Source organism: Stomoxys calcitrans, chromosome 4 (assembly GCF_963082655.1).
Source record: "Stomoxys calcitrans chromosome 4, idStoCalc2.1, whole genome shotgun sequence".
Classification (NCBI taxonomy): domain Eukaryota; kingdom Metazoa; phylum Arthropoda; class Insecta; order Diptera; family Muscidae; genus Stomoxys; species Stomoxys calcitrans.
The window spans coordinates 11,192,459-11,207,216 of NC_081555.1; the positions used below are offsets into that span (position 1 = coordinate 11,192,459).

Genomic DNA, 14,758 nt, shown 5'->3' on the forward strand with positions numbered 1-14,758 from the left:
TTCAGTGGAAATTTGTCTTTAGGGGAAATTTCTTTGACATTTTTTTGGGGAATTTTAATAAAAAATTTCAAAGAAAATTTTCCAAAAGACAAAATTTTGGTAAATTTTCTCCCAAAGACAAAATTTCCATGATATATTACCTTAAGTCAAAATTTCCACAAAATTTTCCCTAAAGTCAAAATTTCCACAACATTTTCCCTAAAGTCAAAATTTCTACAAAATTTTCCCTAAAGCCAAAATTTTTTTGTCTTAGGGAATATTTCGCTTACATTTTGTCTGTGTTGGAAAAATTCACTGAAATTTTGTTTCTGAGGAAAAATTTAAAGGAAAGGAAAATTTCAGTGGAAATTTGTCTTTAGGGGAAATTTCATAAAAAATTTTGTCTTAAGGGAATATTTCACCGAAATCTTTGTCTTAGGGAATATTTTGATTACATTTTGTCTTTGGGGAAAAATTAACTAAAATTTTGTTTCTGATGGAAAATTTAAAGGAAAGGAAAATTTCATTGGAAATTTGTCTTTAAGGAAAGTTTCACTGATATTTTGTCTTAAGGGAATATTTCACCGAAATCTTTGTCTTAGGGAATAATTCGCTTACATTTTGTCTGTGTAGAAATTTTGTTTCTGAGGGAAAATTTAAAGAAAAGAAAAATTTCATTAAAATTTTGTCCTTAGGAAAATTTTCTTTGACATTTTTTGGCGAATTTTAATAAAAAAATTTCGGTTTAAAATTTTAGAAAAGACAAAATTTTGGTAAAATTTCTCCCAAAGACAAAATTTCCATGAAATATAACCTAAAGTCAAAATTTCCACAAAATTTTAACTAATGTCAAAATTTCTACAAAATTTTCCCCAAAGTCAAAATTTCTACAAAATTTTCCCTAAAGCCAAAATTTCTTTTTCTTAGGGAATATTTCGCTTACATTTTATCTGTTTTGGAAAAATTCACTGAAATTTTGTTACTGAGGGAAAATTTAAGGGAAAGGAAAATTTCAGTGGAAATTTGTCTTTAGGGAAAGTTTCACTGATATTTTGTCTTTAGGGAAAATTTCATCGAAATCTTTGTCTTAGGGAATATTTCGCTTACATTTTTTCTGTGTGCAAAAATTAACTAAAATTTTGTTTCTGAGAGAAAATTTAAAGAAAAAGAAAATTACTGTGAAAATTTATCATTAGGGAGAGTTTCACTGATATTTTGTCTTTAGGGAATATTTCACCGAAAATTTTGTCTTAGGGAATATTTCGCTTACAGTTTGTTTGTGTGAAAAAATTCACTGAAATTTTGTTTCTGAGGAAAAATTTAAAGGAAAGGAAAATTTGTGTGAAAATTTGTCTTTAGGGGAAATTTCACGAAAAATTTTGTCTTAAGGGAATATTTCACCGAATTCTTTGTCTTAGGGAATATTTCGCTTACATTTTGTCTGTGTTGGAAAAATTCACTGAAATATTGTTTCTGAGGGAAAATTTAAAGGAAAGGAAAATTTCATTAAAATTCTGTCTTAAGGAAAAATTTCTTACACATTTTTTTTAGGGAATTTTAATAAAAAATTTCGATGAAAATTTTGGAAAAGACAAAATTTTGGTAAAATTTCTCCCAAAGACAAAATTTCCATGAAATATAACCTAAAGTCAAAATTTCTACAAAATTTTCCCTAAAGTCAAAATTTCCACAACATTTTCCCTAAAGTCAAAATTTCTACAAAATTTTCCCTAAAGCCAAAATTTCTTTTTCTTAGGGAGTATTTCGCTTATATTTTGTCTGTGTTGGAAAAATTCACTGAAATTTTGTTACTGAGAGAAAATTTAAGGGAAAGGAAAATTTCAGTGGAAATTTTTCTTTATGGGAAATTTCATGAAAAATTTTGTTTTAAGGGAATATTTCACCGAAATCTTTGTCTTAGGGAATATTTCGCTTACATTTTGTTTGTGTGAAAAAATTCACTGAAATTTTGTTTCTGAGGGAAAATTTAAAGGAATGGAAAATTTCAGTGGAAATTTGACTTTAGGGAAAGTTTCACTGATATTTTGTCTTTAGGGGAAATTTCATCGAAATCTTTGTCTTAGGGAATATTTCGCTTACATTTTGTCTGTGGGGAAAAATTAACTGAAATTTTGTTACTGAGGAAAAATTTCAGTGGAAATTTGTCTTTAGGGGAAACTTCACGAAAAATTTTGTTTTAAGGGAATATTTCACCGAAATCTTTTTCTTAGGAAATATTTTGAAAAAAATTTTGGGAAAAAATTTACTGAAATTTTGTTTCTGAAGGAAAATTTAAAGGAAAGGAAAATTTCTGTGAAAATTTGTCTTGGGGAAAGTTTTAAGGGAATATTTCACCGAAATCTTTGTCTTAGGGACTATTTCGCTTAGATTTTGTCTGTGTTGGAAAAATTCACTAAAATTTTGTTACTGAGTGAAAATTTAAGGGAAAGGAAAATTTCATTGGAAATTTGTCTTTAGGGAAAGTTTCACTGATATTTTGTCTTTAGGGGAAATTTCACCGAAAATGTTGCCCTAGGGAATATTTCGCTTACATTTTGTCTGTGGGGAAAAATAAACTGAAATATTGTTTCTGAGGGAAAATTTAAAGGAAAGGAAAATTTCATTAAAATTCTGTCTTAAGGAAAAATTTCTTACACATTTTTTTAGGGAATTTTAATAAAAAATTTCGATGAAAATTTTGGAAAAGACAAAATTTTGGTAAAATTTCTCCCAAAGACAAAATTTCCATGAAATATTACCTACAGTCAAAATTTCCACAAAATTTTCCCTAAAGTCAAAATTTCCACAAAATTTTCCCTAAAGTCAAAATTTCCACAAAATTTTCCCTAAAGTCAAAATTTTCACAAAATTTTCCTTAAAGTCAAAATTTCCACAAAATTTTCCCTAAAGTCAAAATTTTCACAAAATTTTCCTTAAAGTCAAAATTTCCACAATTTTTTCCCTAAAGCCAAAATTTTAATTAATGTTATACCAAAGCCAAATATTTTAATAAAATTTTGCTTTAAGACAAAATGTCAGCGAAATTTTCCCTAAAGATTAAATTTTAGCAAAATTATTCCCAAAAAAAATCTGTGAGATTGTCTCTACAGACAAAATTTGAGTGGATTCTTGCACAAAGGGAAAAAATTTCAGTGTAATTTTCCCTAAGACAAAAAAATTTCCCTAAAAACAACATATCAGTGAAATTTTCCATAAAGACGAAATTTCAATAACATTTTCCCTAAAGATGAATTTTAAATCAAATTTTCACTAAAGAGAACAATTTAGTGAAATGCAAACGTTTTACTAAAATTTTGCTAAAAGTAAAAAAATCATTGAAATGTCCATTGACTAAAGAAAAAAAATATCGAAAAATTTTTCCTTGAGACAAAATTTCACTGAAAATATCCCCAAAGACAAAATTTCACCAAAATTTTCCCTTAAGAGAACATTTTTCATTAAGAGAAAATTTCACTAAAATTTTCCCTAAAGGCAAAATTTCACTAAAATTTTCCCTAAAGGCGAAATTTCACTTAAATTTTCCCTAAAGGCAAAATTTCACTAAAATTTTCCCTAAAGGCAAAATTTCACTAAAAATTTCCCTAAAGACCAACATTTAGTTAAATTTTTCCCAAAAATACCACATTTCAGTAAAATTTCCTCAAACAGACAACATTTCAGTCAAATTGTCCTACAGACCAATCATTTCTAATCTTGCCTTGGCATAAAACTTTTCCCCCCATATTTCTAACAAACCCCATTGGTTTGTACAAAAGCGCCCCCTATCTTCAAAGTTTAGAAACTTACCTCTCTTCTCGGTGGTTGTTGCTGGTGCTGGTGCTGCTGCTGTTGTAGATGTTGTTGTTGCTGTTGTTGTTGAAGATTATTCGCTGATATATGTAAATCACAATTATTACTAAGATTACTGCTAAGATTTTTTGTTGTTGCTGTCGTAGATGCTGTATTTGCTGCTGATGATGAGGCTCCCGCCGACAATGGTGCCGTTATTATTGATGATGCTTGCGTCGATGCACTGGATGCACTGTGAATGCTGCTATTGTTGCTGCTGAGCTGATTCGAGCACGAGGAAGATGTTAACTGGGCATTAAGGATTGCAGTTGCATTCGTTGCTGGCTGCTGCTTCTGCGTCAGCTGCTGTAGCGTACCCAAATGATGTACCGCATACGAAGGAAGCTGTTGAGAGTTGTTATTGTTCAGTTGCAGAGCTGTCGCCTTGTTAGCAGCAGTAGCAGTTACGGCTGGTGCCTTGATACTGGCTGTGGCGGCCGCCGATAATGCCGATAAAGTTTTTAGACTATTGTTGTTGTTGATATTGTTGTTCAAAGTTGGGCCACCTTTGGTGATCAAAGAATCGCCTGCTGCTCCTACTACTACTACTCCTCCTCCTTGGGCGTTCTTGGCCAGGCGCGGCGAGGTCAGTGTTTGGGCATCCACATAGATCTTATTGGGCGGGGGTAACTGTAAAGGCGGTGGTATGTGATCGTGATAGGCTGTTGATGCTCCCGCCGCATGAGCTGAGTGATGAACATCAACTGTGGCACTAACGGTAACAGGATTCGTATTGGTGTTGCTGTTGCTCTGCTGCGATTTGCGTCGCCCCAAGGTGGAACTGGGACCTGCTACTATCACAGGTGCGTTGCCCACAAATGGACTAACATGCAGGGGGCCAGTGGTTGTGGGTGTGGGTATTTCGGCATGCTTGTTCTTGTAGTTAATGAAATTGATGTTACACAAATTGGCACCTAATGCGGCCAAATCATCATCGTCATCGTCCACCTCCTTAACCTCCAAATGTTGGAGGCTGCGTGCGATGGTTAGCTTTTTGTGCGGCAATGAGGAGGGCAATTTCGCTAGGGCTGTGGCCTGATAAATGCTATTATGATTTGTCAATATTGAGGTTGTGGACGTTGTTGTTGTGGCCGCTGATGCTGGGGCTCCTGCTGTGATTGCTGCTGCTGCTGCTGCTGTTGGTAGTGGGTGGTGAACTGAGGCTGGTATCTGCTTGGAGGCAGCCGCTAATGAGGATGCTACAGCTGCTGCTGCTATTACAGAGGCCTGGGGGCAATTGTTGGCATTTCTATCGGCTCCTGTTGGTGCTACTGTTGAGGTGTTTCCGGTTGCTGTGGTTTTTGCTCCTGCTACTATGGCTGCCGATAGTGGACCTACACCGCTGGCTGGTACTGTCTGTGGCTTAGCCGAACTGGCATTAGTCGTCGTGGATGCAACAGCCGTGGGCGTTATTGTTGTTGCACTTATCAGCCCCGCTGTCCCCGTAGTAGAGGTGGCTACCGCTGCCGCTGTCGTTAGGGTGGTGCTATTGCAGGCCGTATGATTGCTATTGAATGAGGTCACATAGATGGGGGAGGCTTCGTTGAGGAAACTTAAGTCCTGTTTTTGTGTCGATGGAGCACCGCTTTTGGTTTGTTGGAGCTGCACATGAGAAAAGGCAAGAGAAGAGAAAAGGAAAATGAGTCTTTAGAAAAAATGTTAAAATTTTTTTTCTACATAATGGCTAACCCTGAATTTTATATTGCGGTTCATTTACTTTTTGTTTTGCCTGGCTTCAAGAGTTTTTTTTTTGTGTGGTATGCAAACAGAGATGACAAATTAGACAGCAGAAATGGTAGCAGAGAAAAAGTTTTTTCTAAAGTAGCAGAATTTAATGCGGGCGACATTTGCGAGGTACCATGCCATGCATGGTCATCTAAAAAATTCTCCCCAAAAAGGTGTCACACTGCGGCACGCCATTCGGACTCGGCTATAAAAAAAGGTCTCTTATCATTGACTTTAAACTTGAATCGAAAAGCACTCATTGATGTGCGAGAAGTTTAGCCCTGCTCGTTTCCTGGGCAAAATTTTTACTCTACACCAAATGCCTTTCTTTTGAGTCCTATTTTAACGCATTGAAAAATATTTCCGGTTTAGGGTTTATTTGGGGGGTGGGGTGGCCACCTAGATACGTGGCCCTTAAAGTGAATATAAGTTTCGTGCTCCACTTTTACAAATTTTTAAATTTTAAAAATTTTTGGGGTTGAAGCGGGCACCGGCAATTTGGCCTGAAAATAGATATCAAATTCGTTCTTTACTCCCAAATACCATTGATTTGAGCTTCATATTCCCAAAGTCGGGAATGGGAGGGGATGCTTTAGAGCGTACCACTTGGCTTTAAAAATGGATATTAAATTCGTTTTCTACTCTCAATTACCTTTCATTTGAGTCCTATATTGTCATAATGGCTCAATTAAGCTATTTGAGGTATTTTTAGGGGGAAAAGCGCCATCTAGACTTGAAGGCAAATTTTTATTTCATTTTCGTAATCTACTCCCAAATACCTTTCATTTGAATCCCATATAGCCATGCTCGTCCAATAAACCCATTTTAAGGGGTTTTGGGGTTGAGGCGGCCCCCCAGTTATTTGGACCCAATTTTTAATATGGAATTCATACTCTACTCCTGAATACCTTTAATTTGAGTCCCATATTGTTCTGATCGGTACACTTTCATTTTTGAATGGGGTAAGGGGGAGGGTCCGCCCCCCCTTCCGATATCAAAAACTTATATAACCTATGTTTCCTTCATCGGTTTAGCCATTTTTGAGTCTATACGAAACAAACATACAAACCGAGTCTAAATACTTCTCATTTGAGTCCCATATTGATAGGAACGTCGAATATTTCAGCTTAGAGAAGTTTTCAGGTTGGTGGTTCGCTGGGTTCTTAAAACCAAAATTTAATACGATATTCGTTTTCTAGTCTCTAATACCTTTCATTTGATACCCATATTGTGCCTGTGAGTCCACTTTTGGTTTTGGGTGGCGTTTTTGGGCTAAGGGGAGTGTCCGCCAACATCTGATGTATAAAAAATTATATCACCTATTTTTGCTTCCACATAACCTACACAATCTGTGAAAATTTTAAGAAAAACGGTTCAGCCGTTTTTGGGTCTACGGAACAAACAAACAAACCGAGTCCCATACAGTCATGATGGGTCATATGTACATTTGGGGCGATTTTTGGGGGCTGCGGTGGCCCCTTACACTTCAATCTGATTTTGTATGGCAGATGCGCAAACTACTTCCGAATACCTTTCATTAGAGGCCCATCTTGATATGGACGTTCAATTTGTCTACTTTCAGAAATTTTGGGATTAGGGCGACATTCTGTGTATTTGGACCCAATTTTTAATACCATATTCGTATTCTACTCTTCAATACCTTTCATTTGATATCCATATTGTCCTTATCGCTGCACTTTTGATTTTGGGTGGTGTTTTTAGGGTATCGGGGGAGGGTCCAACCCCCTTTAGATACCAACAAATTATAAAGCCTATTCCTTGTTTCTGACTATATTTGTAATCTACTCCGGAATACCTTTTATTTGAGTCCCATATTGTCCTGATCGGTACACCCTAATTTTTGGGTAGTACTTTTGGAGTAAGGGGGAGGGTCCGCCCCCCCTTCCGATATCAAAAAATTAGATATCACTCCATTGAGATATTTAGCTGAAATTTGGTACTGATACGTATTTTTGCAGCACGCAGGTTAAGTTCTTGATCGGTCCAGATCGGACCACATTTGGATATAGCAGCTATATAGACCGATCTGGCGATGAAGGGTGTGAAGGCCATAAAAGCTTTATTTATTATCCGATTTCGCTGAAATTTGAAACATTGAGTTGTTTTAGACCTCCCGACATACGACTGGAATATGGTTTAGATTGGGCTATATTTAGATATAGCTGCCATATAGACCGATCTGCCGATAAAGGGTCTAAAGCCGCTAAAAGCTTTATTTATTACCCGATTTCGCTAAGATTTGAAACAGAGAATTGTTTAAAGCATCTCAACATTCGATTTAAATATAGTTTAGATCGGACTATATTTAGATATAGCTGCCATATAGACCGATCTGCCGATAAAGGGTCTGAAGCTCCTAAAAGCTTTATTTATTATCCGATTACGCTGAAAATTGAAACAGCGAGTTATTTTAAGCCTCCCGACATCCGATCCAAATATGGTTTAGATTAGGCTATATTTAGATATAGCCGCCATATAGACCGATCTGCCGATAAAGGGTCTGAAGCCCATAAACGTTTTTTTTTTTTATCCGATTTCGGTGAAATTCGAAACAATGAGTTTTTATAAGCCTCTCAACATTTGATTTAAATATGGTTTAGATCGGACTATATTTAGATATAGCTGCCATATAGACCGATCTGCCGATAAAGGGTCTGAAGTCCATAAACGCTCAATTTTTTTATCCGATTTCGGTGAAATTCGAAACAATGAGTTTTTATAAGCCTCTCAACATTCGACGCAAATATGGTTCTGATCGGACTATATTTAGATATAGCTGCCATATAGACCGATCTGCCGAAAAAGGGTCTGAAACCCATAAAAGCTTTATTTATTACCCGATTTCGCTAAAATTTGAAACAGAGAATTGCTTAAAGCCTCTCAACATGCGATTTAAATATGGTTTGGATCGGGCAATATTTAGATATAGCTGCCATATAGACCGATCTGCCGATAAAGGGTCTGAAGCCCATTAAGGCTTTATTTATTATCCGATTTCGTCGAAATTTGAAACAGTGGGTTATTTAAAGCCTCTCAACATTCGATTTAAATATGTTTCAGATCGGACTATATTTAGATATAGCTGCCATAAAGACCGATCTACCGATAAAGGGTCTGAAGCTCCTAAAAGCTTTATTTATTATCCGATTACGCTGAAAATTGAAACAGCGAGTTATTTTAAGCCTCCCGACATCCGATCCAAATATGGTTTAGATTAGGCTATATTTAGATATAGCCGCCATATAGACCGATCTGCCGATAAAGGGTCTGAAGCCCATAAACGCTCTATTTTTTTATCCGATTTCGGTGAAATTCGAAACAATGAGTTTTTATAAGCCTCTCAACATTCGATTTAAATATGGTTCAGATCGGACTATATTTAGATATAGCTGCCATATAGACCGATCTGCCGATAATGGGTCTGAAGTCCCTAAAAGCTTTATTTATTACCCGATTTCGCTGAAATTTGAATCAGCGAATAATTTTAAGTCTCCAGACATCCGATCCAAATATGGTTCAGATCGGACTATATTTAGATATAGCTGCCATAAAGACCGATCTGCCGATAAAGGGTCTGAAGCCCATAAACGCTTTATTTATTATCCGATTTCGATGAAATTTGAAACAGTGGGTTATTTTAAGCCTCCCGACATCCGATCCAAATATGGTTCTGATCGGACTATATTTAGATATAGCTGCCATATAGACCGATCTGCCGATAAAGGGTCTGAAGCCCATTAAGGCTTTATTTATTACCCGATTTCGCTGAAATTTGAAACGGTGAGTTTTTTTAAGCCTCTCAACATTCGAATTAAATATGGTTTAGATCGGACTATGTTTAGATATAGCTGCCATATTGACCGATCTGCCGATAATGGGTCTGAAGCCCCTAAAAGCTTTATTTATTACCCGATTTCGCTGAAATTTGAAACGGTGAGTTTTTTAAAGCCTCTCAACATTCGACGCAAATATGGTTCAGATCGGCCTATATTTAGATATAGCTGCCATATAGACCGATCTGCCGATAAAGGGTCTGAAGCCCATAAAAGCTTTATTTACTACTCGATTTTCGTGGATATCCAAAGTTAGGCACGGCCGAACTCAACACTTTTTACTTGTTTTTTATAAGATTTCACAAGGCACCAAATGTGTCTGGGATGTACCCATGTACTGTTCTGGTTCCAAAAAGTACCCTCTTTTGGTTTTGTTTCATCCCTAGCCCATGATAATCTATAATTTTTTGTTGAAATATGCGGTTTAGTGATGATGGCTGCTGCTTTGTTTATGGCGCATAACCCATCTTAATTTTCCTGATTCTTTTTTTTTCTCTAAGAATTGATGGCCCATTTGAATGAGAGCGAGAGAACCCAAACCCTTGTCGCCTTTTTGTTTGGTCTTTTAAAAGAAAAATGTTCAAAGGAAAACATCATTTTTTATGGCTCAACTTAAATAGTCGTTTTCAAAGCAATTTCGTTTTTTTCTCCCAAAAAGAAAAGAAGAAAAGGGAGAAAAACTCAACTTTGCAATCTATGCTCTAAGGAACTGTATGTTGTATAGAGCTCAATACTCGAGTGAGGCGGCTGTAGGGGCGGTGGAAGCTAAAGCAGCTACGCAATGCTTGCATAATTTAGTTGTAAATCGTTCCTAATTTGAAATTCTGCAATAATAAAAATAACAACAAACTGCGGTCTGCCGTCCCCCATGTCCCTGCTCTGACTCTCTTGCTCTTGTGATCTGTTAGAACTCCCATACTACCATTTTATCTGCAATTTATTCCTCTTTGGTTTTTTTGTTTGCAAGATATTCATAATCCTATGCAAATCCCTGCAGAGATATGGTGGTGGTGATGGTTGGTTGGCATAGAGCAACGAAACTAAGAAAAGAACAAAAACCAAATATGCATTATTAAATCATGCAAATCTTTCAAAGCAGCAGACCCCCTTCTTCCACTTCTTATTTTTTCCTAAAACAAAAATCAACAAACTAACCTACAATCATACCCCCATCTTCCCAAAAAAAAAAAAAAAAAACAAAAAGGCCAAGCAACTTTGTTTTGTTTGTTTTGGTTTTTTGACTTTTGAGACATCACAAAAAGGCCATGAAGGAGTTTTGCAAACCACCACAAAGTACTTGTATGCAAAAAAAAAAAAAAAAAAAACAAAAAATCCCTGATTCGTAAAACCACAGAAAAACATGGCTAATTGTCTTTGAGAAAATATGCGTAAACTCTGCTGCAAAAAGGCTGGGCCAAATGGCCTCAAACTGCCATAAAATGCAAATGTTTGAGTGACAATTTCGTTAAGAGGATCTGGGCTAAAGGAGTGGCATATTTTATGGGTAGGGCCCGGATAGTTTTTAATGAGTTGTTAAAAGTTTTCTTTAAACAATTTTGGTAGCTTTAACGTTTATGGTGGGAAGCATGAATAAAGGTGGAAAGAAAATATAAAGAAGCCATACAATTTAGATATCCATACAAAGATAATATCACTGGTAATCTTAATTTTCTTTTTAAGGTGTTTTAGAATTCATATTTGCATTAGAAATTGTCGGATTCATTGGTGAAAGACTTTTTAGAAATTAAGAAAAATTCCTTTTAGAGTTATTAAAACATTTTCGATAAAGTTCAATGGGACGTATAAGTGATATTAATACGGAATATTTTCCAATTTTAACGAGAACACGAATTGATGCCAGCATAAATTGAAACACATACGTTGCAGAGTTGTGCCTACTTTCAACTTAATCTATATTTATGTATGTGTGCAAAGAATTAGAAGACAAGTCAGTTTAAAAACAAGTTAAAAGGCGTTAAGTACGACCGGGCCGAACTTTGGATACCCACCAACTCGGGTATATATGTTAACCACCTTTCATCAAAATCCGGTGAAAATTGCATACGCTATGATCCATAGCAATTGTATCGATTTTGGTCAAGACACAATTCACTGTCCCAAATTTCGGCGAAATCGGACAATAAATGCGCTTTTTATGGGCCCAAAACCTTAAATCGAGAGATCGGTCTATATGGCAGCTATATCCAAATCTGAAACGATCAGGGACAAATTGAAGAAAGACGTCGAAGGGTCTAAGACAACTCACTGTCTCAGTTTTAAGTGATATCGGACAATAAATGCGCCTTTTTTTGCCCCAAAACCTAAAACCGAAAGATCGGTCTATATGGCAGCTATATCCAAATCTGGACCGATCTAGGCCAAATTGAAGGAGGATATTGAAGGGCCCAACACAACTCACTGTCCCAAATTTCAGCGATATCGGATAATAAATCCGGCTTTTATGGGCCTAAGACCCTAAATCGAAGGATCGGTCTATATGGCAGCTATATCCAAATCTGAACCAATCAGGGCCAAATTGAAGAATTACGTCTAAGAGTCTAAGACAACTCACTGTCTCAAATTTCAGCAAAATCGGGTAATAAATGTGGCTTTTATGGCCCTATATGGCAGCTATATCCAAATCTGAACCGATCAGGGCCAAATTAAAGAAAGTCGTCGAAGGGTCTAAGACAACTCACTGTCTCAAATTTCAGCGATATCGGACAATAAATGTGGCTTTTATGAGCCTAAGACCCTAAATCGGACGATCGATCTATATGGTAGCTATATCCAAATCTGGACCGATCTGGGCGAAATTGACGGAGGATATCGAATGGCCTAACACAACTCACTGTCCCAAATTTCAGCAAAATCGGATAATAAATGTGGTTTTAATGGGCCTAAGACCCTAAATCGGAGGATCGGTCTATATGGGGGCTATATCAAGATATAGTCCGATATAGCCCATCTTCGAACTTAACCTTCTTATGGACAAATAAAGAATCTGTGCAAAGTTTCAGCTCAATATCTCTTTTTTTAAAGACTGTAGCGTGATTTCAACAGACAGACGGACGGACATGTTTAGATCGTCTTAGATTTTTATGCTGATCAAAAATATATATACTTTATAGGGTCTCAGACGCATATTTCCAGGTGTTACAAACAGAATGACTGAATGAATATACCCCCTATCCTACAGTGGTGGGTATAAAAACAGATAACCCATTAACGCCTGACACTCGTTTACTTAGTACGATTTTGAGAAAATTTCATAAATTCATTATTTTAGGTAAAAAAGTAGAGGAGGAAAAACGAGAAAAGAAAACAGATACTCATGGTAATGTGGCAACATTGCAAAGGGGCGTATGAGTGTTTTTAATAAGCAAATATTTTATGATTTTAAGCGAAATGCGAATTGATACCATGATGAATTAAAGCGCATAAGTTGAGGAACTTTGTCTTCTGGTAAACTTTTTGAATTTCAAGCTTGTGTGCAAGCCATAAGAAAAGATAGGTATGTTCTTAAATAAATGCAAAATAACGTATGAGTAATATTAATGGAAAAAATTTTCAATTTTAAACAATTTACGAATTGACATGGGAATGAATCAAAGCACATGCTTTTATGAATTACGTCTTCTTTGAGATTTATTCACTTTTGTGCCTGTGTGCAAAGAATTTATAAAAAAAAGTTCAAGAAAATATTTTAAAGATTAAAATGAAAGAGCCCAAATAGGCAAATTCTGCAAATTTATATTTTAAGCCAAAGCCTAATTAATAGTAGATCAAGTCTATGCATATTAGGTGAGTAATTTTGCCTTCACTTTCTTGTACACTAGAATTTTGGAAGATATATGCATGTTTGTTTGTTAATAAGTCCAAGATGTCGTATGAGTGATATGAATAACAAATGTTATTAATTTTAAAACAATATGCGAATTGATATTGGATCGGATCAATGTACACAGATTAAGAAATTCTGCCTTTTAACAAAGTTTTTCACTTTCACAAATGTGTGCAAGAAATAAGAGGAGAGATGTATGTAACTAAATAAATCCAAAGTAACGTATGAGTAATATTAATAAGACCAAATTTTAGTTTTAGGCAATATACGAATTGATATCGAAAATAATTAAAAGGCATACATTTCAGAATCATGTTTTCTTTGAAATAAATCCATAGACTGGCATGTGTGCAAGGAAATTCTTGATATATTTGTGCTTTTGTGCCAAAAATTTAGAGATTATCCTTAGAAAATATCAATGTTAGTAGATACCCTACGGGAAATGTGTAGTCAATTGGCCCAAACATACCAGTCCTTGACTGGAGAACGAGTTACCTGTCACAGGACATATCCAACAGGGAATGAAAAGTTGCAATTGTCATAACTCATGATACTTAATTTTTTTTAAAAAGTCGCTTAATTATTGTTAAAAATTGCTAATCCCAACTACCTAAAGTTATCTCCCTCAAAAATACTTCCACAGTATACTCATCCTTTTCGAACCGTCCCAGGACCTATCCTACATGTAAGGTGACGAGAACTGGGACCAGTCTTTATCATCAGAGGACCTATGCCGTGACAGGTTTGGGACCTGTCCCACTTCCCGTAGGGTAGAAGTATTCCATTGGAGCGTATGAGTAATATGAATAGAACATATTTTTCTATTCAGACAATATGGGAAACATACTTCCAAAGTATACTCATCCTTTTCGAAACGTCCCAGGACTTATCCTACATGTAAGGCGACGAGAACTGGGACCAGTCTTTATCACCGGAGGACTTATTCCGTGACAGGTTTGGGACCTGTCCCTTTTCCCGTAGGGTAGTAGTATTCCATTGCAGCGTATGAGTAATATAAATAGAACATATTTTGCTATTCAGGCAATATGGAAATTGGTACATAAACAAATCAAAATATATCCATGTCAGAAGCATGTTTTCTTTAAAACAATTCCAGTTTCATATATGTGGGCAGGGAATTTATGGCCATATCTTAGATATACTTTTTTAGTCCCAACTAGGAAAGTTGAAAATATTTCAACGGAGCGTATGAGTAATATTTAAAGAAAATAATTTATATTTTAGGAAAATACGAATTGATAAATTAATGAAACAAGAAAATTCTGATACAGAAGCTGGTATTCCTTAAAGCAAATCCGTTTTCATACATGTGTGCAGAGAATTTGTGGATAAAACTTAAAAATTATATTAAAATCTGAATGTAGAAAGGTATAAATCAACCACATGCAGACAAAATATTTCAGTTTTTATGATTTTTGATTCAGATGAATCAAAACGCCTATAATTCAGCAGAAAGTCTTCTTACAAACAAACCCATACTCATGCT

The 14,758-nt window shown here is 35.7% G+C and overlaps 1 protein-coding gene across 4 annotated transcripts in view; it reads right to left on the reverse strand.

Annotated features, from left to right (window-relative positions):
- The window catches only part of LOC106087029 (uncharacterized), a 435,541-nt gene that overhangs the window by 177,666 nt on the left and 243,117 nt on the right, over nucleotides 1-14,758 (reverse strand). For all 4 annotated transcript variants that reach the window (XM_059368281.1, XM_059368282.1, XM_059368283.1 and 1 more), the window contains exon 6: nucleotides 3,787-5,430. In XM_059368281.1, coding sequence (XP_059224264.1) covers nucleotides 3,787-5,430 — 1,644 coding nt within the window. The remainder of the gene's footprint in view (nucleotides 1-3,786; nucleotides 5,431-14,758) is intronic.